This window comes from Malaclemys terrapin, chromosome 2 (genome assembly GCF_027887155.1).
Source record: "Malaclemys terrapin pileata isolate rMalTer1 chromosome 2, rMalTer1.hap1, whole genome shotgun sequence".
Taxonomy (NCBI): Eukaryota; Metazoa; Chordata; order Testudines; family Emydidae; genus Malaclemys; species Malaclemys terrapin.
The window spans coordinates 5,179,313-5,206,572 of NC_071506.1; the positions used below are offsets into that span (position 1 = coordinate 5,179,313).

The 27,260-nt window shown below is 46.0% G+C and overlaps 2 protein-coding genes across 4 annotated transcripts in view; one reads left to right on the plus strand and one right to left on the minus strand.

Moving 5' to 3' along the window:
• RHPN1 (rhophilin Rho GTPase binding protein 1) overlaps positions 1-10,512 on the minus strand; it is a 58,286-nt gene extending 47,774 nt beyond the window's left edge. For all 3 annotated transcript variants that reach the window (XM_054018833.1, XM_054018834.1, XM_054018832.1), the window contains exon 1: positions 10,342-10,512. In XM_054018833.1, the coding sequence (XP_053874808.1) occupies positions 10,342-10,413 (72 nt within the window). In that variant the 5' untranslated portion in view covers positions 10,414-10,512. The remainder of the gene's footprint in view (positions 1-10,341) is intronic.
• An 8,798-nt stretch (positions 10,513-19,310) lies between these two features.
• The window catches only part of TOP1MT (DNA topoisomerase I mitochondrial), a 52,409-nt gene continuing 44,459 nt past the window's right edge, over positions 19,311-27,260 (plus strand). Inside the window, exons 1-5 of the mRNA XM_054020647.1 lie at positions 19,311-19,414; positions 21,208-21,310; positions 23,507-23,580; positions 24,632-24,734; positions 26,345-26,403. Of these exons, the coding sequence (XP_053876622.1) occupies positions 19,311-19,414; positions 21,208-21,310; positions 23,507-23,580; positions 24,632-24,734; positions 26,345-26,403 (443 nt within the window). The remainder of the gene's footprint in view (positions 19,415-21,207; positions 21,311-23,506; positions 23,581-24,631; positions 24,735-26,344; positions 26,404-27,260) is intronic.

Here is a 27,260-nt window from a genome sequence, read left to right on the forward strand (position 1 = left end):
CCTACTTCAGTTCTGCCTAGGGCAAGTGCTGGCCCCCAGCACTGGGAGTGGGGGGAATTCACTCAGAATCTCTCTTGTGAAGTTCTTTCAGAGCAACAGAATGGCCTTATTTCCAGCCGCCACAGAGCCATGGCTTTAGAATAAAAGACTAACTCCTCCTCTTCCTTTCAGGCCTTCTCAAGACTCACTATAGCTCTGATTAGGTCAAAACCCAAAACAAAGGCACCACTTTTATTTATTTTTTAGCCACTGAGAGTAGCTTACATTAGCATCTCATGTGGCATCAGCTTATTTCACTTGTCTTCTCCTGGTCACCACAGGGTGGGGATAGGGACAGGGCATCACCTCCTTGCCCTCACCTAGGTAGCAGGCTCTGGTGGGTAGGGAATCTGTGTTAGTCTGTGAGGTTCCATGCCTATCTGTAGAGATGGACACATTTTCTACAGCACCCATCACGGTACCTGGGAATGTGCTTAGATGATAAAGTTAAATTTGCATGTAGAAGTCCCCAGTGGACTTCGTGAAGTCTTGTCTCTCCTCCTTGCTTAAAAGGAGGTACTGCTTGGGGAATATACTGATTTTAGAATAGGTGATAATGTGCTTCATGCTGAGAGGAGGTAGTGGTCTTATAAATGCAGCCTAAGACTGCTATGTGGCCAACACAGCTGCAAGAAAGTCTCTAAAGGAGAAACTACAGGCCTCAGCTTTGGTTCATGATATTATTATGTAGGGGCCAATAAAAACCTAGTTCTTGATTGCAAAAAAGAGATAATGTGGATTTGGAAACCTACCCTAGTTAAAAAAAAAAAAAAAGAAAGATGGACAGGAAATAAGTGCAACTTATTTAGGAGTGGAAAAAGAATGAGATCATATTTGTTTTGATTAATAACTGATGTGGGGGAGGGAAACGTAGCTTGTAAAAAGATTCCAGGTAATTTATAATCTACTGGGGACTAACTGTTCTGGATATTTTGAAATCATACAAAAAGAGACTGACTTGAGTGAGTTACTGGTACCGGTATAAGCAAGGATGGACGTTTGTGATTACTGTTGAGCAGCATTCAGCCTGCAGACTAACATAGCAGATGGCATGACCTCTGTTCCTCAGCTTCTAATACTCTGATTAGTGCTCAGATGTGACACAAAAATTAATCTATGCATGCATTACAAAGATTGGAGAAAGGCAGAGAGGGAGATCATGAACTTTCTGGAGGAATTAAATGAGTCACTGGGACTAAAAACTAGCTGACCCACAAACCTCAGGTGTAAGATGCTAAAAACAAATGAATAACCCCGAGGACGATTGTTTTAAGGAGCAAATACTGAACTCTCAAAAGGTCCACACCCATTTTGCAAACACTCTGCTTCTTCACCAAAGTGAATTTAATATAAGAGATTGAATCTTGCCATTCTTAGCAAGAATGAGGAATCTTGCAGCCACAGAGACCTATTCTGTGATTGTGCCAGTTATTCCAAGCTAAGGTGGAGCAGGCTGGGGGACCACAAAGGAGCATCTATCTAGGTGCTAGTCAAGTGGAGGAAAACAGAGTCACTAAAAACAGACAAGTAAGTCTCAATGACAATTTCCAAGAGAACCTGTTAAGAATCATCACAGCAGATTCAAGGAGACTAAAAGGTCTAAAAAAAATTGGTTCAGAAGGAATCTAAGACTCTTAGGGATCCCTTAAAATGGATATCATACTGCTACATTCATGAAAAATCCCATCCCTAACTACAAGAACTTTAATTAACCAAATCCTTATGTACCTCTTCGAAGGGATAGAGGTGAGGCAAACAGAACACAGGTGGGGATGCTGACATATATACACATGGCAAAGGAGACAGAGCTCTGAGAAGCAACAGATGTTTTCTTTGAGAGGATTTCCTCCCCAGCCATATTTTAACATGATCACACACTGTAGCAGAGGCAGGACTCCACATGGACAATGGCAACACTTAAAATCGTTTTATTGATTTGAGAGATGTACAGGAAATTCTCCTTTTAACCAGTAAAAGCTAAGCTAAAATACAGTAATGACTTTAATAATGTTTCCCCACCCAAATCAAGATCTTTATCTACATAACTTTATCTTTTAGGATATCACAGCTTTGGCAAAACTATCAGAAAAAGTGAAAGTTGATAATTCCACAGGGGTAACAAGCAAAGAAGAGATGACACTAGATTTTGATAATCCCTCAGGCCAAATTTTTCAACAATGACTAGTGATTTGGGTTTATCTATTTTTCAGTGCCCAATTTGGGACATCTTAAAGGAGTCAGATTCTCAAAACATGCCAAGCACGCCCACTCTTAATATCCAACCCCTTTAAGGTGTCTCCAATTAAACACCCAAAAACCTCAGTCACTTTGGGAAACTCTGGCCTTCCTGTATACCTCCAGGAACATCCTAACCACAGACGTGAGATGAGGCAAGGCAGCATTAAACTTAATATTTTCACTATACAGCAGCCTGGGAAGTTGCCCTCTTTGGATTTACCCACAATACTATGTAGTTTCCGATAAGACAGATGCACTGTGCTGCTCACAGTCACGAGTTTATAAAAGCAAGCATTAGAACAAGTGCTCATGTTTACTGCCTTTTTAGTTGAATATTACATCTCACCATTTAAACAATCAACTTTCATGAGATAGTTTTCAATTCCCACCCTCGCTCCTCAGCCAGTCAGAAAATGCAGTAAAATTGTACTGGAAAGACGGGTATTAAACTGGATCATGTAGCACAGGGTTATGGGAGGGGTGGCTTAAGCATAGGAATGCAAGTCAGGATCTTCAGACTTACTGCTTTTAGGAAATTCATTTGATCTCTCTGCCTCCTTTTCCTCCACCCACTGTAAAACTGAGTAACCCTCCCACCGCCCTGTGAGATACTTAGTAAAGCCTTTTGAAGATTAGAAGTGCTATCACACAGTATCATTACTGAACAGTTTTTAGAATGAGCAGTATGCAACAGCTACAGTAGGTAGTAACTACGATCTAGATTCTAGTCTCTAGCTGCTCTTGCCATTTTAAAATGCAACGAACTTTAAACTGAAGGAAAGAAGGAAATTCAGCCAGCATTTTACCTCAAGACATTTTTACCTATGAGAAAACAAGCAGATAATGTAAAATGAAGGTTCTTCCCATTTAAAGTGAGAGACCATCACAAGAATGAACAGAAGATTGAGAGCATAGGTGCTTTTGAAAAATCTCACCTAAGTGAGGGTAGGTACGTAACTCCCATTGAAAGCTAAATGGGAGTTAGGCACCTAACTCAGTCAGGTACTTTTGGAAAAAAATCTCTCCCATAGAGTGCATCTCCTCAGGTAGTCTGCACTCAAATGAACAAAGAACAGTTGCCTGTTTCTGCTGACCAGAGTCCCTGGAGATTTAAAAATGTAGTATAAAGAAAAACAAAAACTACACTACAGTTTTCAGTGAGGACATTTCTTCCAAAGCCAGTCAAGAGAGGGCACATGGGATGGCTTTTAAACTTAAGTAGGAATTTCCTTGCTTGATTATTTCCTGCATAACCTTAAGCCCAATCTCGAAACATAATGAGCAACTGTAATTAAATGAAGTTAGTAGTAACCTCTCAGGCCTTTACTGGATATTAAAGGCATTTCCGTGTGCAGTTGCTACAGTTGCACAAGTCACATTCTGAGTGAAATTCAAGGTTTAACTCAAGATTTCTTAGCCATCCTTTGCAGTGGACGTTAAACCAAGTAAACAAACATACAGCATCTCCTCTGTTAACAGGTGTCCATAATCTTTGTTGCATGCACAAAACAGTCAGAACGCAGCACAGATTGTATGTACATAGAGTACAGCATGTTAAGAAAGCTATGGGAATGAATAAGGTATGGGTCATTAAGTTACACAAGTCGTGTCCAGCACTGAAGTTTATTGCCTCTGACAAACCAGGATTAGAGCCAGTATTATTCTAGCAAGTCCGTTCTAGGCCCAAAAAGCCTGCCAAACATTACATTCAGTGTCCAACACAAAAGGAAAACAAAGTGTTCTGCAGAAATGTGCTAGAGCTGTTTCAGTGTTGTGAAAGAGTGAGAGGATGGTCTCATGCAAAGTGGAGGGGACAAAAGATAGACGAGGCCCCTTACATGTCATCTGGTAATTCCTGCTGACTTAAGATGTGTGTACATGGGGAAATTTACAAGTATAATTATACTGCTGTAATTATACTTTTATAAATCCTCACGTGGACACTTATTCTGTTACAGGAGCATCTACATAGGGAGATATACTAACAAGTAAGCTTGGCAAAAATCAGATTTTTTAAAAATAATTTTGATGGATAATATCAATGTTTACTTTTAACCATTTTTTATTTTTATCAATTTAAATGTTCACAGTTTGGGAACTAATGGGGGGGGGGAATCAGACAACTTAATGACAGCAGATGTTGAGATTCAAAAAGTTAAAGCTTTGTAACCATCAAAGCACAAATTGTCATCACATCAAAATATACAAAATAAATACCCTTAAATCAAACTAATAAGTTCCCAAGCAGCATTTTTCTTACTTTGCCTATCTGTAAGTTTCTATTATTATTGATGGATATATTTTTCTGTCCATTTGGGCAAGGGGGTGGGGGCGCATGAAATCAACATTTACTGATAAAAATCTAATTGTTTGAAACCAAAGTATGCTGGTAACTTTCCTCATGCAGACAAGCCCTTATCAATGCTTTGTTTTGACATAGTTATCAAACACCATACTTTGCACCTTAATGCTTATGGATGCTTCTTAGACAACATTGATAGGTGTGCTTTCTGATACCACACCTAGGAGACTGGTGCTGACTAACCATGGCTCCAGCTGGAGCACAACTTTCAGAGGTGATGCTAATTAGTAGGCCTGAAGGAGTCTAAACTCCCACCTAACAGTTAAAGTATAAGGGAGCCAATGTTAGTACAACTCACAAAGAAGTTACAGGTGGAGGACTATAGCAATGAAAATTCTATTCATGTGACCCTCTGCCTGTGATTAATGTCAGTTTAACTCCAGGATTAAGTCATACTAAGGGCACGTCTTCACTAGCAACGTTAAAGTGCTGCCGAAGCAGCACTTTAATGTGGCTTGTGTAGTCGTGGCAGAGCACTGGGAGAGCCAGCTCTCCCAGCACTATATTAAAAAACCTCACCTCCACGAGGGAAATAGCTCCCAGCGCTGGTGCACTGTCACTTTGCAGTGCTGAAACTTGTAGCGCTTAGGGGGGTGTTTTCCCCACACCCCCGAGTGAGAAAGTTGCAACGCTGTAAAGTGTCAGTGTAGACAAGCCCAGGAAATGATGTATAATGGAGAACAGGTTGCATGTTGAGAAGTGTGAAGATGCATGTAGATGTTGAGGGGGAAGCCAGACACACACTCCAGTAAAGGTTTAAAACTTTTACACTTCAGAAGTAACCTTTAATACATCCAGATGGGCATCTTCACATATCAGGGAGCGGCTGATGCTTTTGAACATTTGATCATTTTCTGGAGCAGTTCTCTCAACTCCTTCCCCTCTACCAATTAGGTATTTAGCAGCATGAAAACAGAATTAGCTATTCCTGAGACCTGTTCCTTACTTGAGGTCATAAGTTGCAAGTTTGCATCTATTTATTTATTTATTTGGTGTATGCAATCCAGTCGTTCTTATCAACAATGTTCAAGGCACAAAGATCTCCAGGAAGTTGAGACATTTTGCAGTCATCAACAACGTGTGCCATGGTTTGTGGCTGCCCACATTGACATAGTGAACTGTCCCTAAAACGCCACAGAAATTCCATGTTCACACTCCTGAGCGACATTAGTTATACGAACACAAGTGGTAGTGTAGACATAGCCGCAGACAGTAAACGCTTTAGGGCACGGACTGTCTTTTTGTTTTGTGTCTGTACAGCACCTACCACAACAGGGTCCTGGTCCATGACTATGGTTCTTAGGCATTATAGTAATGCAGTGCATCAATAATAAGGGACCATTAAGTATTTAACTTCTAAGTTTAGGTTTGAATGCCGCCTGGGGCAACTGTGACTGATGATTGTTTGGTGCCTTACAATGTATGAACTGAGGTGAACTTGTACTAACTAGCTCATTTTCTGGTGTTCACATCTCGCGCACACACACCCAAAAAAAAAAAAAAAAAAAAAAATCTTACTGGCAGTCACAGCAGAGATAAAAGACAATGATCCTATTCTCAGAGGCCATACATCTAGGAAAGGTTGAGGAGCCTTGGTGGGGCAGCATGTGGACAATTTATACTACTGCAGGTTTTGTTTTATGCTAACCACAAAGACTTGAATCTACAAGGCTGCCAATTTAGCACCTCACACACAGTAAGTTACCACCACAGGGTAATTGAACTTACAAATATTGCACACTTAAATCTGCAAATTTGCTACAATAGGGAAACAATGCACATTTTGTACAGGAGAAAGAGTGTATGAGAGTGTTTTGTTCTGCATTTCAAACTTTCTGAAAACCCAATTCTGTAGTTTTTGCTCAGGAAGAGTTCTCAGTGATTCTGATGAGAGAGTACTGCTGAATTAAGATGGCAGGATTTAGCCACTATATGGTAAATCAGAGATAGTAAAAGCTAAAACAAATTAAGCCCATGAATAGCAACCACAGAGACAACACTAGGTACATACTCTAAAAAGCTAAAGCTGTGTCAGGTTTTTATCCGCCTTAGTTTTATTTCACTCCCAAAATACCAAAAGCAATTAGAGTCCATCACTGACAAGTTACAGTATTTCAGACTCTCTATAAAACCATTTGGAGATACAATAGCTAAAGATATGTGCCATTGGGGTTGTGCCTATTTTTGCCAGGGGTGAATTTGGCAGTCTCACTGTTTTATGTTTACTTGTCTAGCTTACAACAGTTTTGAGATATTTATTTTTAAAAAATGCAAATATCTACATTACTCATATGCTATAACTCTATGGGCCAAATTTCAGTATAGTGGGGCTTTTTTGGAAAAAAAATCCATTTTCTACAGACCTACAGAGGGTTATAATTAGAAATGCTAGCTTGGCTACCTGCTGCAGCACAAAAGAAAGACATTGCTATAATTAAATGAAACATTTTAAGTCTAGGACCCCAATCCTGCCTCTGGATCCATTCATGTGGATCCAATGTAGAGTTCAGGACACAGTCCAAGGCCTAGTTTAGGTTCTTATAATGCAAACACACATGGTGATGAATGCAGTATAAAAAAACATACAGAATATATGCATTACTGTACATAGGCTCTTATACTGTGTTCATCACCATAGCATCTGGGCAGGTGGGCCTTCCAGTACTGCTTAAAATACCGTCCTGGACAGGGATGCTTTTGAATTAGGGCCTATGGCAAGAAATCCACTGAAGTCAATGGGACTCACTAGAATAAGCATTACTTCCAGTGAGCAAATGTTTGAAGTGTCAGGCCCTTAATATTACCAGTTATTTCTAAGAGAAAAACTGTTAGATACTTTAGGACCAAAGTTTAAAGATTATAAAAATTTCATTGTCTAGTCACATTTCAAAGAAAACTGGTAGCGGTGGTTGAAATGAAGCATAAGAATAGATTAAAAAAATCTAATATTTTTAGCCCAAGAAAATCCACTTAAGGAGCTACCAACATTTGAGAAGCAATGCATGTTGTGGTAGCACAGCAGATCTAACAGGCAGATCATCCAGATTGATATTTTGTCCTTTTACATAGGAAAAGTTACTGTCCTGCAGCAAGCTCTATTAGGTGTTTAATATAGCAATACTGCCTCAAACTCACACAGCACCACACTATAAGCGAGTTCCATTTTTCTGAGGGAGGCTGCATTACAAGATATGCTTTATAACAATACACCATTAAAAAAAGGCTATTATAATAGCTGCATGACAATTTTTTAATGAGTCTGTTTATTTGTTAAAACTCTCTAAAAAGATTCTCAATGTTGACTGATACACTGAACAAAAGATAAAGGATAAATAAATAAATAAATAAATAAAATCAAGTCCAAATGCTCCAACCTGTAAAAAGTTACTCTAATCATGGGGGGAGGAGAGTGAGTGAGGGAAATCACTAAAATGAGACATGATGGTGCAGGCATCGAGCAGTTTGCATGTCACAAAAGTTAGGGCAGTAGACCAGTTCTGTGCACAAGTAGGGAACAGACGTATCAGCGCCTCAGTGACAGAACATTAGCCTGTACAGAAGATAACTGTTACTGTAGTATCTGTCAGGATTCAGAGTAGCAGCCGTGTCAGTCTGTATCCGCAAAAAGAACAGGAGTACTTATGGCACCTTAGAGACTAATAATGCTCAAATAAATTTGTTAGTCTCTAAGGTGCCACAAGTACTCCTGTTCTTTTTGTAGTATCTGTGATTCTCCACAAAACAGTAAAGCCATAGCAACCACATCAACACAGTTCTCTTTCTGAGCAATGAATGCATTACAGTTACTGATTCTTCTTTAAAGAGACACCGCCAACTTGTAGGGTTTTTTTTTTTTTTTTTTTTTTTATAAAGTGTCAAGTCATTACAGGTGCTACAGTTGTTCTTGAGTTCTCAGGTCAGTTTCTGTGGTTTTACAACCATGTTTTCTTACTTCACATGTTTCTCTCCTGCCTGTTGCTGTCAGAGGACCCCACGCACACAGTAAATGGACTCCCTTGCAGAAGAGAAACCGTGAAACAAACTATAACAAAGTAGGCTAAACACACACACACACACACACACCCCTTACTAATCTTTTGTTATAGGTAGCACCTAAGGTGACCACACAGCAAATGTGAAAAATCGGGACGGGGGTGGGAGGGTAATAGGAGCCTATATAAGAAAAAGACCCAAAAATCGGGACTGTCCCTATAAAACTGGGACATCTGGTCACCCTAGACTAGCACCTGCAGTTATAAATACCACAGGAAAATTCTGAGACAAATGTGACTTAAGTTGACTGTGTCCCTTTAAATTAAATCAGAAAGGTTAAAAATTAGAATTTGACTGAAGATTCTTTATTGATCTTTATCTAGACGAGGCTATGGATTCAAACCTACAGCCCTTACTAAGGCAAAACAGCTACTGAACTAAATGGGAAATTTGTTTGAGGAAGAGCTGTTGATATACATCAGATTACAATGACAATTTACATCAAATTAGCAAACAAACTTTCAGAACACACAGAAATTGGCACACTTCACACAGTTTCAAAAGCCATTATTTACCCACCTTAGGGTGGTTTTACAACTAGTGTTTGTAAAATACTTTGAATGCAAGAGTAGTACAGTAGCAATTTGCCAGCACACTATCTACATTAAAAACCCTCATATAAGCAATGCTAACATTTTAAAGTTCTAAGAACACCCCTTGAAGTTTTCCCTCCCTCCTATTATTAATGTTGGTTGCATCACTAATTTAATTAGCAGTCAGATCTAGCAGATCAATTCATATACACTAAACAGCTCAAGTAGTAAACACATACGGTAAAACTGCCAGCATGGGGACTACCACATATGCCCACCTACTACAAAACCTTAGCTACATAAGCAAGAACACTATGCAATGCCATGCTGCTTACATTGTAGTAACAGTTAACAGTGAGAGGTAGAACACACACACACACAATACTTTAGTGGGATGGGAATAGTCACTTTCCTGCGGGAAAGAAAGACAAGCTGAAACGTACCAGCAGCCGTCACCCAGTACCAACATGCACTGGCTAGCCCCCACCCCCTGCATCGGCCTGGCACCAGGGAGGTGTTCAGGCACCCGGGGCACCCCATCGTGGGACAAGAGCGCTCCCCCCGCCCACTACCCTGGCACAGGGTAGTCTGGCACCGGGAGGGGGAAGAAGAGAAGGGCGCCCCCCCACTGCCCTGGCACGGGGGCGGCTGGCACCGGGAGGGGGGGGGAGGAGAGAAGGGCGCCCCCCCCCACTGCCCTGGCACGGGGGAGGCTGGCACCGGGGGGGGAGGAGAGAAGGCCCCCCCCCACTGCCCTGGCACGGGGGAGGCTGGCACCGGGGGGGGGAGGAGAGAAGGCCCCCCCCCACTGCCCTGGCACGGGGGAGGCTGGCACCGGGGGGGGGAGGAGAGAAGGCCCCCCCCCACTGCCCTGGCACGGGGGAGGCTGGCACCGGGGAGGGGGGAGAAGGGCGCTACCCCCCCACTGCCCTGGCACGGGGGAGGCTGGCACCGGGGGGGGGGGGGAAGAGAGAGGGGCGCTCCCCCACCCACTGCCCTGGCACGCGGGCGGCTGGCACCGGGGACGGGGGGAGGAGGGCGCTACCCCCCGGCACGGGGCCCGGTAGCCGCCTCGGGGGCTGCCCCGCGGGTCCCTGCCCCGCGCCCCTCGCTCACCTTCCGGACGCTGCCGCTCTCCGGGGGCCGCAGCAGGAGGAAGCCGCCGCCGTCTCCCTCCGCGGGAACCATGGTGTCGGGGGCGGCTGCTCCGCCGGGACCCGGGCGGCTCTGGGGGCGGCCGCGCTCCCCTCAGCCAGGACGGCAGCCGCGGCTCTCCGGCTCCCACAACGGCGGCTAACCGCCAGCCCCAGGGAGGGGCGGGAGGCAGGGTCCGCTCCGGCCAATAGAGTGGCGGGCCGCGTTCGAGTGAAAGCGCCTGTGTCCAATAGCAGCGAGGACGGGGGGTGGGGCCAGTGGCGTCCCCGCCCCGTTCGCTGCCTAAACAGTGCCCGGGGGGAGGAGACCCTGTCGCCCCTGGCGACGGTGGGAATTAGAACGCCGAGGACGTCACGGGGGCGGGGCCGCCCGGGCACGGCCTTGTCTGGAGACGCGCGCAGGGAGGACTGCACGCGGCCTCTGAACTCCCCCCCCCCCGCCCTGTCTCACAGCTGGGCCACCGCACCCCTCTTTTCTCCCGCCCCTGCCACATCTGGTCAACTGCACCCCCTCTCCCCCAGCCAGATCTGGGGCACACACACCCCTCTAGCCTTCTCACATCTGGGCCATTGCACCCCCTCTCCCCCAGCCAGATCTGGGGCACACACACCCCTCTAGCCTTGTCTCACATCTGGGCCATTGCACCCCCTCTCCCCCAGCCAGATCTGGGGCACACACACCCTTCTAGCCTTGTCTCACATCTGGGCCACTGCACCCCCTCTCCCCCAGCCAGATCTGGGGCACACACACCCCTCTAGCCTTGTCTCACATCTGGGCCACTGCACCCCCTCTCCCCCAGCCAGATCTGGGGCACACACACCCCTCTAGCCTTGTCTCACATCTGGGCCACTGCAACCCTCTCCGTTCCCACCCCTCCAACATCTGGTCCATTGCTGTTTGGGGGAAGGCACTAGTAGCAATGCAAAATGCATGTAAATCCCTTGTCTCTGAGGCACTGCACTGCCCTTCCCTGCAGCAGCCTGAGCTGAACCCTCACCTCAGCCCTGTCCTAGTGGGAGTTTACACCACCTCCACCCCACTGTCACTGCAATTTGTGGTGCATTTGTCTAAGGGCAGGGTCTGCACTACAGAATTACTTCCCTACAACTATGTTGCTCAGGGGTGTGAATCCACACCCTTAAGCGAAGTAGTTATGTCAACCTCAGTGTGGGTGTAGGGCGTGCTATGTCAGCAAGAGAGCTTCTCCTGCCAGCTCTGGTTTCTCTTCAAATCGTATCAATCTTTCGCCTCTCATGGAGGCCCATTATTTACTCCAATGGGAGAGCTCTCTCCTGTTGGTTTAGAGCAGGGGTGGCCAACCTGAGCTTGAGAAGGAGCCAGAATGTACCAATGTGCATTGCCAAAGAGCCACAGTAATACATCAGCAGCCCCCCATCAACTCCCCCCCCAGCTCCTTGTGCCTCCCACCCACCAGCAGCCCCGCCCAGCGCCTCCCCCTACCTGCCGCTCAGCTGCTTCATGGTGTGCAGGAGGCTCTGGGTGGAGAGGAGCGAGGGCACGGCAGGCTCAGGGGAGGGGGCAGGAAGGGGTGGAGTGGGGGGAGGGGCTGTGGCAGAGCCAGGGGTTGAGCAGTGAGCACCCCCCTGGCCCATTGGAAAGTTGGTGCCTGTAGCTCCAGCCCCAGAGTTGGTGCCTATATGAGGAACCGCATATTAATGTCTCAAGAGCCACAGGTTGGCCACCCCTGGTTTAGAGCATCTTTATTAAAGCACTCCAGCGGTGCTGCTGCACCCAAGCGCCCTCAGTCAAGAAATCCAGTTCACCTCGGACCGAGGTAGGAGCAAAACCTGTTCCTCTCGTGACGCTTCTCTGTTGGCCTGTTATGTCCTGAAGTCCCTGGCTTTTTAGAGCAGTTTCTCTTTCAAACAAGCAAGTGCTAGGCAACGCTACCAAAAACTACAGCAGAGAGAATAGAAATTGGGTCGAAAAGCACTCAAGAGTCTGGAAATGCCATTCTTAAGGCTGCATGCGCAACACTAACTACTTCCCCCTCTGTATTCTAATGCATACAGTTTGGGCATTGGTCTAGACTTAAAAGTTAAACAGACCTAGCTACATCACACCTGGGTGTGAACAATTCTCCCTCCTGAATGCTGTAGTTAAGCTGATATAACCTCTTACCCCCCACACACACACACACTCCTTGCCAGCTGGACGTAGCTAGGTTGATGGAAGAATTCCTTCATCAACGTAGCTATGGCCACTCAAGGAGATGTATCACCGTCCTACATCAATAGAAAAACCTCTTCTGTCAGTCTAGGAAGCAACGATGCTGTGGTGCTGCAGAAATAAAAGATATTACCTCACCCACCTCGTCTCTGAAACTGTCAGGCAGTGAGAATACCGAGGCTGCGGCTTATGATACGAAACAGGATTGCTTCATGGTCACCTTGTCCTCATCTCTTTCCCAGAATTTATTGTAACCACCTGTAGACTCATGTTCACAGTCTTAGCACATCTGGGAACAGGGGAATTCCTTCTTATGTGTGGAAAGTAGTGCACCTAACAGAACAGGCTCTTGAGTCTTCATTAGGACCTCTAGGTGCTACCGCAGTACAAATCTAAGCCTTTAATTACATGATCACATAATTTTTCCACAGGGGCCCTGCCTCATTCAGCGTGCAGCTTGAACGGTGCACAATTAGATAGGAGTGCACTCATTTAATAATGAGGGTCAAATTATTGTATTAAATATTAAACTTTTGTACTATTAAGTGAATAAAAGCCTACCCACTAACTTATCCCCACTTCTGCTTTTCCAGTACATCCTCTTGTCATCTTTTTCTGTTGTAGGCCCTTTAGGGCCAGGATCATATATCACATGTCATACAGTACTGAGCACACGGTCGCCATAACCCATTTAAAAAGGGTGCCTCTTATTTGGTCTCCTAACAGGCACAAATTGGCTCGGCAGCAGCAGGGAATTTAGGAGAAAGGTGGAGAGGGCTATCCAATCATAATACAGGATAGAGACGGAGATGCCCTGTGTTAACATTAAATTCATATCTTAACTCAGATGTAGTAGCTGATTTGCTATTTGGTCTGGTGTTTTTTTAAAACCTAGTTTTAGGACAGGGTTGGGGGTGGCACAAAGGGCTCAAAAGCGACTTTCCTTGGCTCACATAGATCCATTCAGAGCTCGAGCACTACTGGTTGCTAGCTCTTTGCTGTGACGGTCCAGAGATCCCACAGCTTCCTTGGGGACAGGTTTAATACCCCATCCTGAGCTGCAAGCTCATACCTAATTTATTGTTTGCATCACATGTCCAGTCCCAGCTTTCCCTAGATCTTTTACATTTCCAGGAGCCTGCTGTTGTTTTGGGGCTGCTGCCGGTTTTTTCAGGCAGAGTTGATCTAGCGTGTTACAAAGAAAACCCTGCACTGTCCTCTCTCAGCGAGACTAGCCAAATGGAGCCATTGGACTGAAAGGACAAAGTTGCTTTAAGTATTCGGGCTGGTGGTAGTTCTCTTTCTGCCTATCTACTGAAGGGGTCTAAGGAGCAAGTGCAGGATTTATGTATCACTATGTTCTGTGATATCTGCAGCTGTGGCAGAGTACATCTAGGAACAAGGATCCCTACATTTCCTGTCTATACCTGCATGAAACTCCAGCTATTCTGAGTGCTTTAATGCAGACAGACTCCTGCTGCTCCTGGTTCACTTTCTACTACTGAGTAGGAAACTCTGTTACGACTAATTTTGATGCATGCTACTCAGACTATCACCAACATTACAAACCAGAGCACTTAAGTCAAACACGGATACTGCTGGGCACGCTCCACCCTCGTTTGCTTTATTTCATCCACTAGTGCTTCATACGCTCTCTGAACTGCACTGAGAGATCTGGATTCATTAACCAACTTCGGTGTTCTGGCTAGTGGACCAGTGAACAGCCAGTGTGCTACCCGGAGATGATCTCACCCTAGCTAGGAATATCACGAGCTCTTTTGCCCAGTACTGACCTCCTTTGTAAAGTGGTTTGAGATCTATGAAAGGAGCTAGATATTCGTCATTAGTAGAGCATTGCTGCTTGCTATCCTTCAGCAGCCCTGGCAATAATAGAAGGGCAGAATAGTGCCCGGAGAGTTATGTGAGGGTGAGACTTACACTGGCTAAATCCAGTTTGGGTTAGGAGGGATCTTTTGTGGCTCATCTAGTCTCACTTGATTCATTATCCCCAAGTCATTCCTAATAATACACGGGTGTCCTGACTAGCCTTGAAGATCTCCAGTGACGGGGTCACCAGGCGGGCGGCAGGATTAGGTTTATCTAGATGGGAGCCCAGGCAAACGCAGCTGGAGGTGGATGAACAAAACAAGTGTAGGGGATGCCCCTGAACATTAGTTTTTACAGCTTCTTGCTATAACTCTGACTTGCAGAATAAGCCTGAAAGTTTACTAGCCAAGACGGAGGAAGACTCCTTGCTTGCCATTTACCCTGGTGATTGCTGTTCACTGGGGGGAGTGGAGTCAGTGATTATTATACTCACCCAGCAAGAACAGTCACTCAGGCTGTGGGTGAGATTTTGCAAACCTGCCACAACCAGGATCAAAACAGTTCTCCCAGGGAAGTTGTCCAGGAGGAACCACCCCTATTTCTTAAGAGTTTAGTTTAATGTTCAAGAGCTGACAACTGCGCTTCACCTTGAAGGAAGAAATCTAGGAACACACCGTCCCAGTCCCGCTAGTTACAAGCTCTGGGCCCAATTTTGCTTCCCATCAGACTTGCCATTAACTTAATAGAATCATAGAATATCAGGGCTGGAAGAGACCTCAGGAGGTCATCCAGTCCAACCCCCTGCTCAAAGCAGGACCTACCCCAACTAAATCATCCCAGCCAGGGCTTTGTCAAGCCAGGACTTAAAAATCTCTAAGGGATGAGATTCCACCACCTCCCTAGGGAACCCATTCCAGTGCTTCACCACCCTCCTAGTGAAATAGTGTTTCCTAATATCCAACCTAGACCTCCCGCACTGCAACTTGAGACCATTGCTCCTTGTTCTGTCATTACTTCATTGGAAGCAATGTTAGGCATGGAACATGCCAGCTGAGGTCAGTCCAGGATTTTTGCTCCAGGTTTTCTGTGGCTCTCAGGTTATTTAGCAGACCTCCAGCTGGAGCGGTGCCATCTCATTAGCAGCAGCTGGACTAGTTTGTTGTGTCTAATTACAACCAGTTGCAGGGCGTGGATGGTGATCCAGGAAAACAGTCATACCATCGGCATCAAGCCAGGGGGAGGAAACTACTATCTCACCCTCTCAGGCTTGCCAGGTAAAGGAGGGATCGATGGGATCAAAGTGCATTCCCACCCTCCCAAAGCAGTTGCACAGCCTCCCTTGGTAGCTGGGTTCAATTGATTAACTGTTCCTAGAAGCCACGTCTAAGGTAGAGGAGGTCGCCTATGCAAACGTTTGCAAAGCACTAGATGCTTGCAAGGAGCAGTGCAGCACAGAGCCTGTTTGCCCCCCTTGGAGATCGCTCCCCGTTTTTACAGCAGATAGTTGTCTGGTGTTGCTTTCCCTAAAAAATACTAGCTTGCATTCTTTCCAGGGCAAATGCTCACTTCTTTCTGGGGGCCACCTCCCTTCTATTGAATGTGTGTAACAGGGGCCACCTGTCACCCCCTGGAGCAGCATGAAACCTGGAAGCACACTCAGAAGCAGTGTTTATGAAGTAATAACTCCTGGTTAAGTATGTGCATAGAAAGCTGCTCCCTTTAACTCACTTGCTGGAAGGTACAGTAGAGGCATGCTGCAAAATATGGGTAGAACGTGCTACCAGTATCCTCCTTACTGGCTTATTGAAAAGGCACTGGGAAGGAAGTGGTTCCGATACAGACAAGCAAAAGGGGGACTGGCAACTAAGAAAGATTAGGAGAGTTTGTGGAGAATGGTTTGTTTCACAGCTTCGGGAAAAAGGGACCAGGGGCCTGCAAAGCTTTGCACAAGAGAACTCTCTCTCGGCCGGCTTTTAACTAAGTCATGCACATTAAAAACAGAACCCTTATAAATGAAGGAAGGAGAAGCAGGCTTCCCTCCTACCCCAGGCTCTGTGTGTGTGTTTTTAGGAGCAACTAACTAAGGTTGGAGACAAGCTTCTGGAAAAAAAAAACAGTGAAGCCCCAAAAGGCAATATCTATAGCATTGGAAAATTCCTAAGACCTTATTTATTTCTTGGCTATCTAATCATAAAGAAATCAGCCTTATGGAGAAATACAACCCTGTCTTATTACAAAATTGATAAAAATCAAAACCACAGTTCAAGAAACAGATGTAGTAACACTGACTAAATACTGGACTTACATGTCCCCCCCCCCGTGATAACACTTACTCCATCCACTAGCTAGCCTAGGACTGGTAAAGCTAATATAGGTAAACTGAGGTCCTTTTCACATAAGTGAATTTTCCCAGAATTCCCCCCAAGGCTTAGACAGCCTCTTTCCACTGGTTTAACTTTGATTTTAAGACTACATTTCCCAGAATGCTCTTTGGGCTGAGTATCTTCCAATCAGGGATGAGTGGGGTCTTTAAATCAAGCTCCTTCAAGGGGGCACTTCCCCTAGAGAGGAAAGCAAGGAAGCTATTCATGAGGGAATCTCTTCTTAACAAATGTTATTTAGCCGGGTGTTACCTCCAACAGGTGAGCTTCCGCCAGCAAATATCCAGTAACATTTAAGATTATATAGTGAAAGGGCTTTTAAAGCATGAGGGTTTTAACAGAAAGAATTGTCTTATTTCCTCCAAAAGTTTGCAAGCCCCTTATTTTCCCTCCCACTTGTTTCTCGAGATGAAGGAGCCAAGTTTCTGTAGGAAAGGGGCTAACTTCCTTCAGAGAAAGGAAGTGACCCAATGTCATTCCAGTCACACTTTGGTTGCATTATTTGCATCCAGTATGGACTTGATTTTTTTCCAGTCCTGTTCTGCCTAAAGTTCTTAGGGCTTTCCTGGGCAGATGAAGTTTGTCAAACTCTCTTTCTCTCCCTCTAGAGAGGGATCTGTTTTCTCACTGTGCTTTGTTTTATTTTTCTGCCCCTATCTGGTGTTCACTCACTTCTTGGTTGTCCGGTAATTGATAAAATGCTGTAATGAACATGCTGCTAATTCTGCACCCGGGGTTAGTAATACAATAAAAGCATAATCAATCCTGAATGCCCACTGTGCCCTCCCCGCAACCTACTACATTCCTGCTTAGGTGGGAAAGGTGATTTTGTTAAGGGGCAGAACTAGGAGTTGGGGGGGCGGGGGGAATCTAGATTTTATTCCCAGCTCTGCACAGATTTCTTTTGTGAATTTGAGCACACTTTCAAAGTTGCCTATAATTTTAGTTATCTCCATTTTTTAGTACTTTATTTTAGCCTCTAAGGCCAGGAGTCTCAGAATTATTTACCCCTTGATTTCAATGGGAGTTACAGAAGGGAATAAATACCTTTGAGGATGTGGGCCTGAAGGCCTGATTTTCAATGAACGCTGGGGGTGCTCAGACATCACTAAGAGCTGTGAGCTGAAGGTAGGGTATGTGTAAGCCTCTTTGTTTTCAGTTTAAACTGATTTTTACAAACCCCCCCCAATAAAAAAATCTTGAGTTTTACAAAAAGTATTATTAATTTTTTTTCTGATTTTCACCCTACTTTCGTGTCATTCAAATATATTAAAAAAAAAAAACTTGTTTTATTAGGAAAATACAATACGTTGCATGAGATATATGTATTACGATAATACATTAGCCTGTGTAGATGCAAAATTGCCTATTGAAGTAAGGCCATGTATTAGTGGAAGATACACACAATAAACAAACAGGCACGCACGCAGGCTCTGAAGTGTGTGTGCATCTGAACATCCTGATCTATCTCATGCCCACCACAGACACATTTCAAGCTGTTAGCAGATAACAGTTTAAAGGTCTGACACACTAAAATGGAAAGAAAACAAAAATCTGTATCAAAATACGTTTCAGAACACAAGGAAGTGTTTGAAAGTTTTAAAAAACAGGAGAAAAGGGTGAAGTTGAGTGAATGCGCTGCAAATGCTGTGGCCCAGTTATTAAATGTAAATATTTATAGGCTAATAATTCTAAGTCTAGGACAGTAAACTGTTTATTCAAATGCAAAGTTTGATTTGGGGATTAGAGATGAATTGTTTTCTTAAACTCAGAGGTGGCATCGTGTTTTGAGTTCTGTTTTAGTACTGCAAAATACTTTGAAAAATACTTTTTCCCCCTGTCCTTCCATCCTCCAAAATAAACCCTGATATTTATCCAGACAAATTATTAATAGTTTTTTCCACCTGGTTTTTGTTGTCTGGGTTCTATTCCCATCTTCACTACGGATCTTCAGTGCGACTTTGGGCAAGTCACTACACCTTTCTATGCCTCAGTTTCCCCCGCCGCTCTTCCTTTGTCTTGCCTATGTAGATTGGAAACTCAGTGCCCGGCACAATAAGGCCCCAGACCTGGGACAGGCTTCTGTGGGCAACTATAATAAAAACAATCAATAATTAAAATACCAGTAGCATGTCTAATCTGTTCTCTGTATCCACTAATTTTATAGCTTGATAAGAAAAACATTAACAGTCTTGTTTGACTGGCAGGCTTTGTTCTGTAGGAATCCGTGCTGTGTGTTGCTCCATGATATTCTAGATGTGCACAGAGTTTATTTCTTTTATTGCTTGGTCCAGTATTTGAGGTTAAAAATGCATTGTGCTTGCGATGCTTCACCACATTCCTTGTTGAGCTAAATACTGAGCTTGTGCCCCATGCATGGTACCTGACTTAAAGATGCAGTGATGCAAGATCACCTGGGCGTTGTTTTTGCAACCTTTATGCAGCCAGCCAGCTCTTCTCATTAATAGCAATGCTTCAGCTTTACACATTTGGTTGGTGCAGCCCTTTTCTTTGCAGATGTGAATTTGCACAATGATTGATAATGAAGAGTTGGCAGAGGAGAGGGACGTCGGGAACCATCACCAAACTGACCAGACAGCATCTTCATCAGTGAAGACTAAGAATGACAGTAACAGGCAGGTGGTTTCCAGCGACAGCAATAATATACCGTAACTTCTTGAAAAATGTGTGAATCGAATTGATGGTATTAGAGCTGTGGACATCGGCCATCCAATGTCTCACTGGCCCTCTTGACCTTTTTGATGGTGTCGTATGTTTATTTAAATATTATTAATCGTAAGTCTGTGATTTCCAGCTTCACCAGTATAAAATACATTAGCTTGTAGTACTGTCACCTTCTGCTTAAGAATTTAAATGCTCAAAAAGTAGGAAATGCAAAAAGTTTACATTGAATGTGCCACCTTGACGCTACCCCTATGTGCATCTGTGCGGTGGTCCTTAATTCTGTGATCACGCACTGTTCCTCAAATACAGGGGTTTCCTGGAAAAAGCATTTTCTTGCCATTTGAAAGGTTCTACTAGCATGAGAGAAACCCTGTACTTCATAATAGGTAATATGGATAAGGCTGTTAATATCTTTCATAATAGGTAATACGGATAAGGCTGTTAATCTTACCAGCCAGTGAAGTGCATTTACTGTTATCAACAATATATTGTTTGTAAGGGTCTTTCCAGCAACATATAGTATGGAAGCTTGAGAGGGTCACCAGCACGGAAGGATGGTCTGGTGGTTCCAGGACTAACCTGGGACTTGGAAGGTTCAATTTCCTGCCATGACACAGACTCTTCGTGTGACCTTGGGGAAGTCATTTAGGGTGTGTCTGCATTGCAGCTGGAGCTAAAATTTCCAGCTCGGCTAGATGTACGCGGGCTAGCTTTGATCGAGCTAGTGTGCTAAAAATAGCAGCGTGGTGTGGGTGGCGGGAGGAGCTAGCCGCACAACTATAATACCATCCAAGACACTAGGTACATACTCAGATCTTAGTCTGTCCCACCAGCTGTGCCACTCTGGCTATCCTGCAATTTTTAGTAGGTATGTGTCTCAGTAACCCATCTGTTAAAATAGAACGTAAGAATGGCCGTACTGGATCAAATCAGTGGTCCATCCAGCCCAGTATCCTGTCTTCTGACAGTGGCCAATGCCAGGTGCTTCAGGGATAATATTCCCTCCAGAATCCCAAGGGTTTTGTGAGGATTAAAGACTGTGAGCTATTCAGCTACTATGATAACGGGGCCATCCCCAAACTTTTACCCAAGGCATGTTGCTAAAATGGCTCAGAGAAGCTCCAGTTGTTTACTGTTTTCTTGAATTCCGGCTGTGTTGGCCTGGCTGGCACATCTGAGTTTCGCTTCTGCTTTCCAGTAAGATAGAATTCACGCCAGAACTGTTGAAATAAATTCCTTCAAGGGTTGTGACCTCAGAGGTACTGTCCTCTCTTGAAATGCTTCTGCATTTACCAGCAGTGGGGCCGGATCCAAAGGCACCGTGAAGTCAATGGGAAGAGAAGGAGGAAATGCACTCTAGGACTGGACTCCTGAACGTAGCTGTGCAAACGGGTTGAGCCGGTAGCTTAGCATAGCTTGGAAAGGAACGTCATGGTTTTATTTCTGTTTTTACTGTTACACGTAATGCTGTGAGGTTGAACTTGATATTACTAACAATTGTCATCTTCAATGTGCTGTAGAAAATAGCCCCAGGTGAGTTTAGCAGCCATCCACATTGATTGCAGTAAATAGGGTCATTTCATTTTCTGGGTCACTACAAATTAGGAAGGAGAATAACATGGGGAAAAGGTGCATGTGGTCTTCGTTAGGAAGCTAGCTGGTCACCTTAACGACAAGAAACCTAACTGGCTACTTTGATTTGTCCCTTCCCCATCACATGGAGTATTTTTCTTCCTCTTCTAAGGAAACGGAAGAACGTCTCTGAGCAGAAGGGACAAGAAAAGGAGAAGAAACCGAGAGCAGAAGCTCTGAACTGCCAGTGGGAGGAAGCTCAGCGAAAGGACCAGGTAGGAGGGAACTGGCCTTTCAAGCAAGAGCTGATGCGTGTTTTGTTTTTGAGAGAAAGAGGCAGCCCGAGATCGTGACCGCTTACAGCTTCTCAGCCGGGCTGCTGCCTTCTGCTCTTTGTTTACTCATCTTTATAGGAAAGGTGATTTCTCCCGAAGTATATTTGTAGCAGTTAGACTTAAGCAAGTCACTTAGTCTCTCTGTGCCTCAGTTACCCATCTGTAATATGGAGGTAACAGCACTGTCGTGCCTCACAGGGGCACTGTGAGGGTTGGGAGTCTAGATAGTTTGACAGAACAAGGAGCAATGGTCTCAAGGTGCAATGGGGGAGGTCTAGGTTGGATATTGGGAAACACTATTTCACTAGGAGGGTGGTGAAGCACTGGAATGGGTTCCCTAGGGAGGTGGTGGAATCTCCTTCCTTAGAGGTTTTTAAGGTCAGGCTTGACAAAACTCTGGCTGGGATGATTTAGTTGGGGTTGGTCCTGCTTTGAGCAGGGGATTGGACTATATGACCTCCTGAGGTCCAGGGCCGGCTCCAGGGTTTTGGCCGCCCCAAGCAGCCAAAAAAAAAAAAAAAAAAAAAGCCGTGATCACGATCTGTGGCGGCAATTCGCTCCGAGCGGGAGTGAGGGACCATCCGCCGAATTGCTGCCGAATAGCTGGACGTGCTGCCCCTCTCCGGAGCGGTCACCCCAAGCACCTGCTTGCCAGGCTGGTGCCTGGAGCCGGCCCTGCTGAGGTCTCTTCCAACCCTGATATTCTATGAGTCTATGATTCTGTAGTTACCTTAGATGTGTTTGTTTTTTTCCGACTTAGAACATGGTAGGGAGCATTAAATGATGGACTCCAAAAACTCACCTTCCCAGCTATGGGAGGGAGTGTGGCTTATTGGTTAGAACAGGGACCCTTGGGGATAGGGTCTGCCTCTGACCCCGGCAGTGTGACTTTGTGAGGGTTACAGGGAGCTTGGTGTTCTGAGTACCGGCAGCTTCTGTTGACTTCAGTGAGAGGTTTGGCTGCACCACACTTCTGAAAAATGGGCCCTAACCTATTGGTGGCTCAGTTTCCCTCTCTGTATAACGTGGATAAACCTTAAGCCCGGTGGAGCTGAGGCATTGTTTCGTTTTCTGTAGAGGGCTTTGAGATCCTCAGCACGTGAGCGTTACCCTCAGTTCAGCCTGTTGTGGCCTCCTTGTGCACATTCATAAATTCTAAGGCCAGAAGGGAGCATTGTGATCAGCTAGTCTGACCTCCTGTACAGCACAACCTATAGGACTTCCCCGAATTAATTCCTGTTTGAACGTGAGCAGATCTTTTAGAAGCACAGCGAATCTTAATTAAAAAATTGCAGGTGATGGAGAATCCCCCACAGTCCTTGGTACGTTGTTCCAGTGGTTAATTACTCTCCCTGTTAATAATTTGTGCCTTATTTCTAATGTGAATTTGTCTAGCTTCAACTTCTGGACGTTGGATCTTGTTTTACCTTTGTCTGCCAGATTGAAGAGCCCTCTGTTATCACATTTCTGTTCCCCATGTTCTGTTCTCAGGAGTGGCCAGCCTGAGAAGGAGCCAGAATTTACCAATGTACATTGCCAAAGAGCCACAGTAATACATCAGCAGCCCCCCATCAGCTCCCCCACGCCGCTACCAGCACCTCCCACCCACTGGCAGCCCTGCCGATCAGCGTCTCCCCTTCCCTCCCAAACCTCCTGATCAGCTGTTTCGTGGCGTGCAGGAAGCTCTGGGGGGGAGGGGGAGGAGTGAGGGCACGGCAGGCTCAGGGGAGGGGGCAGGAAGGGGTGGAGTGGGGTCAGGGCCTGTGGCAGAGCCAGGGGTTGAGTAGTGAGCACCCCCGGCACATTGGAAATTTGGCGCCTGTAGCTCCAGCCCCGGAGTCGGCGCCTTTACAAGGAGCCGCATATTAACTTCTGAAGAGCCGCATGTGACTCCGGAGCCACAGGTTGGCCACCCCTGTTATAAACTGTGAACTTGTCGCCCCTTAACCTTCTCTTCGATGAGCTACAGAGCTGGAACGCCTCGTGTAGTCTGGATGGAGAATATTACCATTCTGTTCCACCTCTCCCAGCATCTCCGTGTGGAACAGGGGCAATGTTTAGCTCTGGACACACTTTGCCCTTCTAAACTAGGTGTTGTACCAAGTTGTTTCCATGCTGTTTTGTTCCAACGTGTAGCCCCCTGCGTTAAAAGAGAAGAAGAGACCGCCGAGATCCAAGGAGAAGCCGTTGCAAGAAAACGTCATAAGCAGGTAACTTTTTTCTTTTCATTAACTTGTCCTGATCTCCTCTGAGGGCGGGAGATTGAGCACTTAGACCAATAGAACACTAGATTTGCTATGAAGCTGCCTCAGTGCTCATCAGTTCTTGGCCTTGTCACATCCTCTCCACCCACTGCAGTTCCAAGGTTGAACCCAGCAGTTCTCAAACTATGGGTCGGGACCTCAAAGTGGGTCGCGACCCCGTTTTATTGGGGTCAACAGGTCTGGTGTTAGACTTACTGGGGTCTGGGGCTGAAGCCGACGCTCAAGGGCTTCAACCCTGGCCGTTGGGGCTCAGGTTACAGGCCCTCCGTCTGGGGCTGAAGCCCTGGGGCTTTGGCTTTGGGGACCCCTGCCGGAAGCTCTGGGGCTTGGGCTCCTCCCCCCCGGGACGGCAGGGCTTGGGCTTTGGTTTTGCCCTGCCCGGGGCAGGAGGGCTTAGGCTTTGGTCCCCCATCCTGGGGTCATGTAGTAAGTTTTGTTGTCAGAAGGGGGTTGCAGTGCAGTGACGCTGGGGAACCGCTAGCATTCTCCAACCCTGCACTTTCTTGCGTTGCTTTCTCTTGAGCAGAAGGCTACAAGTTGTGCTGAATTTTCTGGTGGATTCCGAGGTGTGAATTACTTTTCCACAAGGGGCTAGGATGGAAACCACTCCATTTTTACCTGTGCTCTCAGCTGAATTTGAGCCCTCTAGCATTGGGGATGATGCCAGCTTTTTCCCTCTCATTGTTTGCGTCAAGGAGCGATCAGCTCAGCTTATCAAGCACTGCCAGATTCAGCAAATGTCTCTTTGTTTGGCTTATAGACGAAGTTGTTCTACTGATGAATCTGCAGGTTAGCTGTGTGGGAGGTGGATGCTGGCTCCGGAGGGTCCTAACCTTTAATCTGGTGGATCAGCAGAAAAGCTGATAGATAGTTGGGGAGCTGCCTAGGAGAGTAGAAATGGGTCTGCTTCAATTTCTCTGCTTCATTTATTCAAATGCAAAATGGCCTGTTGGTAAAACCTGCTTTCCCACCATCCTGTCTGTCTGTTTTTGCTAAGAAGCTCTCTGAAGCAAGAAGAGGCTGCTGAGAATGAAGCCTCCAGCCAAAAGCTGGAAGAAAAGTCCAAAGCTCCAGAGGAGGAGAAGGCCAAGCACAGACAGGTATGTCTCAAAGACTTTGGGAACCCCACGCCTCTTGACGTCTCTTCCTGCCCTACATTTCTCTGATTCTAAGTGCTGCTCTAGGGAAACCGGCAGTATGAGATTCAGGGGAGAAGAGTGATGTTCACAATGCAAAGCTGGCAGCAGCTGGAGGACGTACTGTGTGATGTGTGTACATTGATATAAATATATAGTACGTCCACAATACACAGTGGAATGAGTATGTTAATGAAAAACAGGAGTACTTGTGGCACCTTAGAGACTAACAAATTTATTAGAGCATAAGCTTTCGTGGACTACAGCCCACTTCTTCGGATGCATCTATGCTCTAATAAATTTGTTAGTCTCTAAGGTGCCACAAGTACTCCTGTTCTTCTTTATGTTAATGAAGTGCATGGAGTCGTATGGGATCGTGGCAGATCGTAGATGCTTGGCAGGGTTAGGCTGAGCCTGGTCTGAGGGAGACCTGCATGGAAAATCCAGGAAGTGATGCGAGATGCTAGAGAGGAGAACACTCTGGGAGGGCTTCCCCTCGCCCTCTCTTGGTTCTTGTCACTCAGACAGAAAGCAGAAGGCCAGAGTCCAAAGTGCAGGCAATGCCATGTCTCTTGGGGTTAATCAAGCAAGCAGAGTGATAGCTCTGTACACCAGTAGAGATTTTTCCCCACCTCCTCCTCCTTATCGGGCCTAATTATACCTGTCATGCCTACCCCTGGTCCCAGGCCTTCCAATTTATGGTCATGTTCTGTTTTGGAGTGTTGAGTCTGGGGGCTTCAGTCCCACCTCTTTTATATCCCATGCGAGGGGGAGGGAGTGAGGTTGTGTACTGGCCAAGGCCACTTCTTTTCTTTGGCTTTTAGTGTTTCTTATACTTCTTCCCCCCACCCCATCCCTCTTGTCCTTCCCAACTGGTTGCTTGACCTTGTCTTGAGAGAGGAGTTGTACATTCATCTGTCAAACTGCAACCATGTCCAGCAACACTTCAGCTCTATTCCTTATCTTTCCTCATTATGCTATAACCCCTATCTGGCTGTGGGCAGATGCAACACCCAGTGTCTTTGTTCTCACACACGTCAGCGGCAGAGGTGGGAACAGCTCAAACGGGCAAACAAACCCCGCAAATTCTGTCTCAGGCAGGTCTGAATGCTGTATTACCATCGCTAACACACTCTCCCTTCTGCTAGTACTGCCCCAGCGCAGTGATCCTCTGCTTTCGTATGGCAGTAATGGAACGGTGACTGCAGTTGGATCTTAAGGTCTCTGATCCTGTCCAGAGCAGGGGTGGGGAGCCATTTGAACGGCTGCGACACCTCCACGATGAGCATAGATTGGGCAGTTGTCCGTGATGTGCCCGACAGTTTGCACCACGACACACTGTGTGTAGTGCAGAGTTGGACAAACTACGGCCCGCGGGACTGTCCTGCCCGGTCCTTGAGCTCCCGGCTAGGGAGGCTAGCCCCTGGCCCCTCCCCTGCTGTCCCTACTCCCCCGCAGCCTCAGCTCCCCGTGCCACCAATGCTCTGGGCGGCGGGGCTGCGAGCTCCTGCCGGGCAGCGAGGCGGTGTGGCTGGCTCCAGCTGGGTGGTAGGACTGAATAAAATCTCTTTCAGGTGGAGACTGAATCCATCCCAACCAAAACTCCAGCTTCAGGGCAAGAGAGCGCTCCCAGGTGAGAAATGAACGGTTCGGCATGTGGAGGGGTGGGGAATGGACCATGGCGCAAGTGGAAAGGAGAGGCCGGACGTGCAAACATGCTAAACTCAAGGAGCAACTGTTTGCCAAAGATGTGTCTACACTGCTGCTGGGAGTGCACCGCCCAGCCTGGGTAGGCAGACTCACGCTAGCTCGCTAAAAATAGCAGTGCGTCCTTATATCACTGGCAGTGGCTCGGGCTAGCCACCTGAGCTCAGACCCGTCCGACTTTCCTTAGAGATTTCTCCCAGTGTTATGCAGGAAAATGCTGGTGTAGATTGGACACTGATTTAACCACCATTCAGAGCAGCACTGGGTGAAATGGTGGTAAAAATGCTACTAGAGCTCCCACCAGTGGTAACAACGATGGGAGATTTGAGTGGGTGGGGAGGACTCCAGGTTGGATATTAGGAAACACTATTTCACTAGGAGGGTGGTGAAACACTGGAATGCGTTACCTAGGGAGGTAGTGGAGTCTCCTTCCTTGGAGGTTTTTAAGGCCTGACTTGACAAAGCCCTGGCTGGGATGATTTAGTTGGGGATTGGTCCTGCTTTGAGCAGGGGGTTGGACTAGATGACCTCTTGAGGTCCCTTCCAACCCTGATATTTCTATGATTCTATGATTCTATGACTCTAGGCATCAACACTTAGGTTTTGTCTACACTAGAGGAACGTTGAAAGAAACTTACCCTTTGACAACATTCTGGTTTTAACCTTGGTTTCACTTACCCGGGCTTCTGATGAGACTTAAGCTTTCCATAATCGCTGTATATTATTTCCTTTCCTAGGTTTTCTGCACTGGGAGACTTTTCCTATTGTTTGTGGCCTCAGATT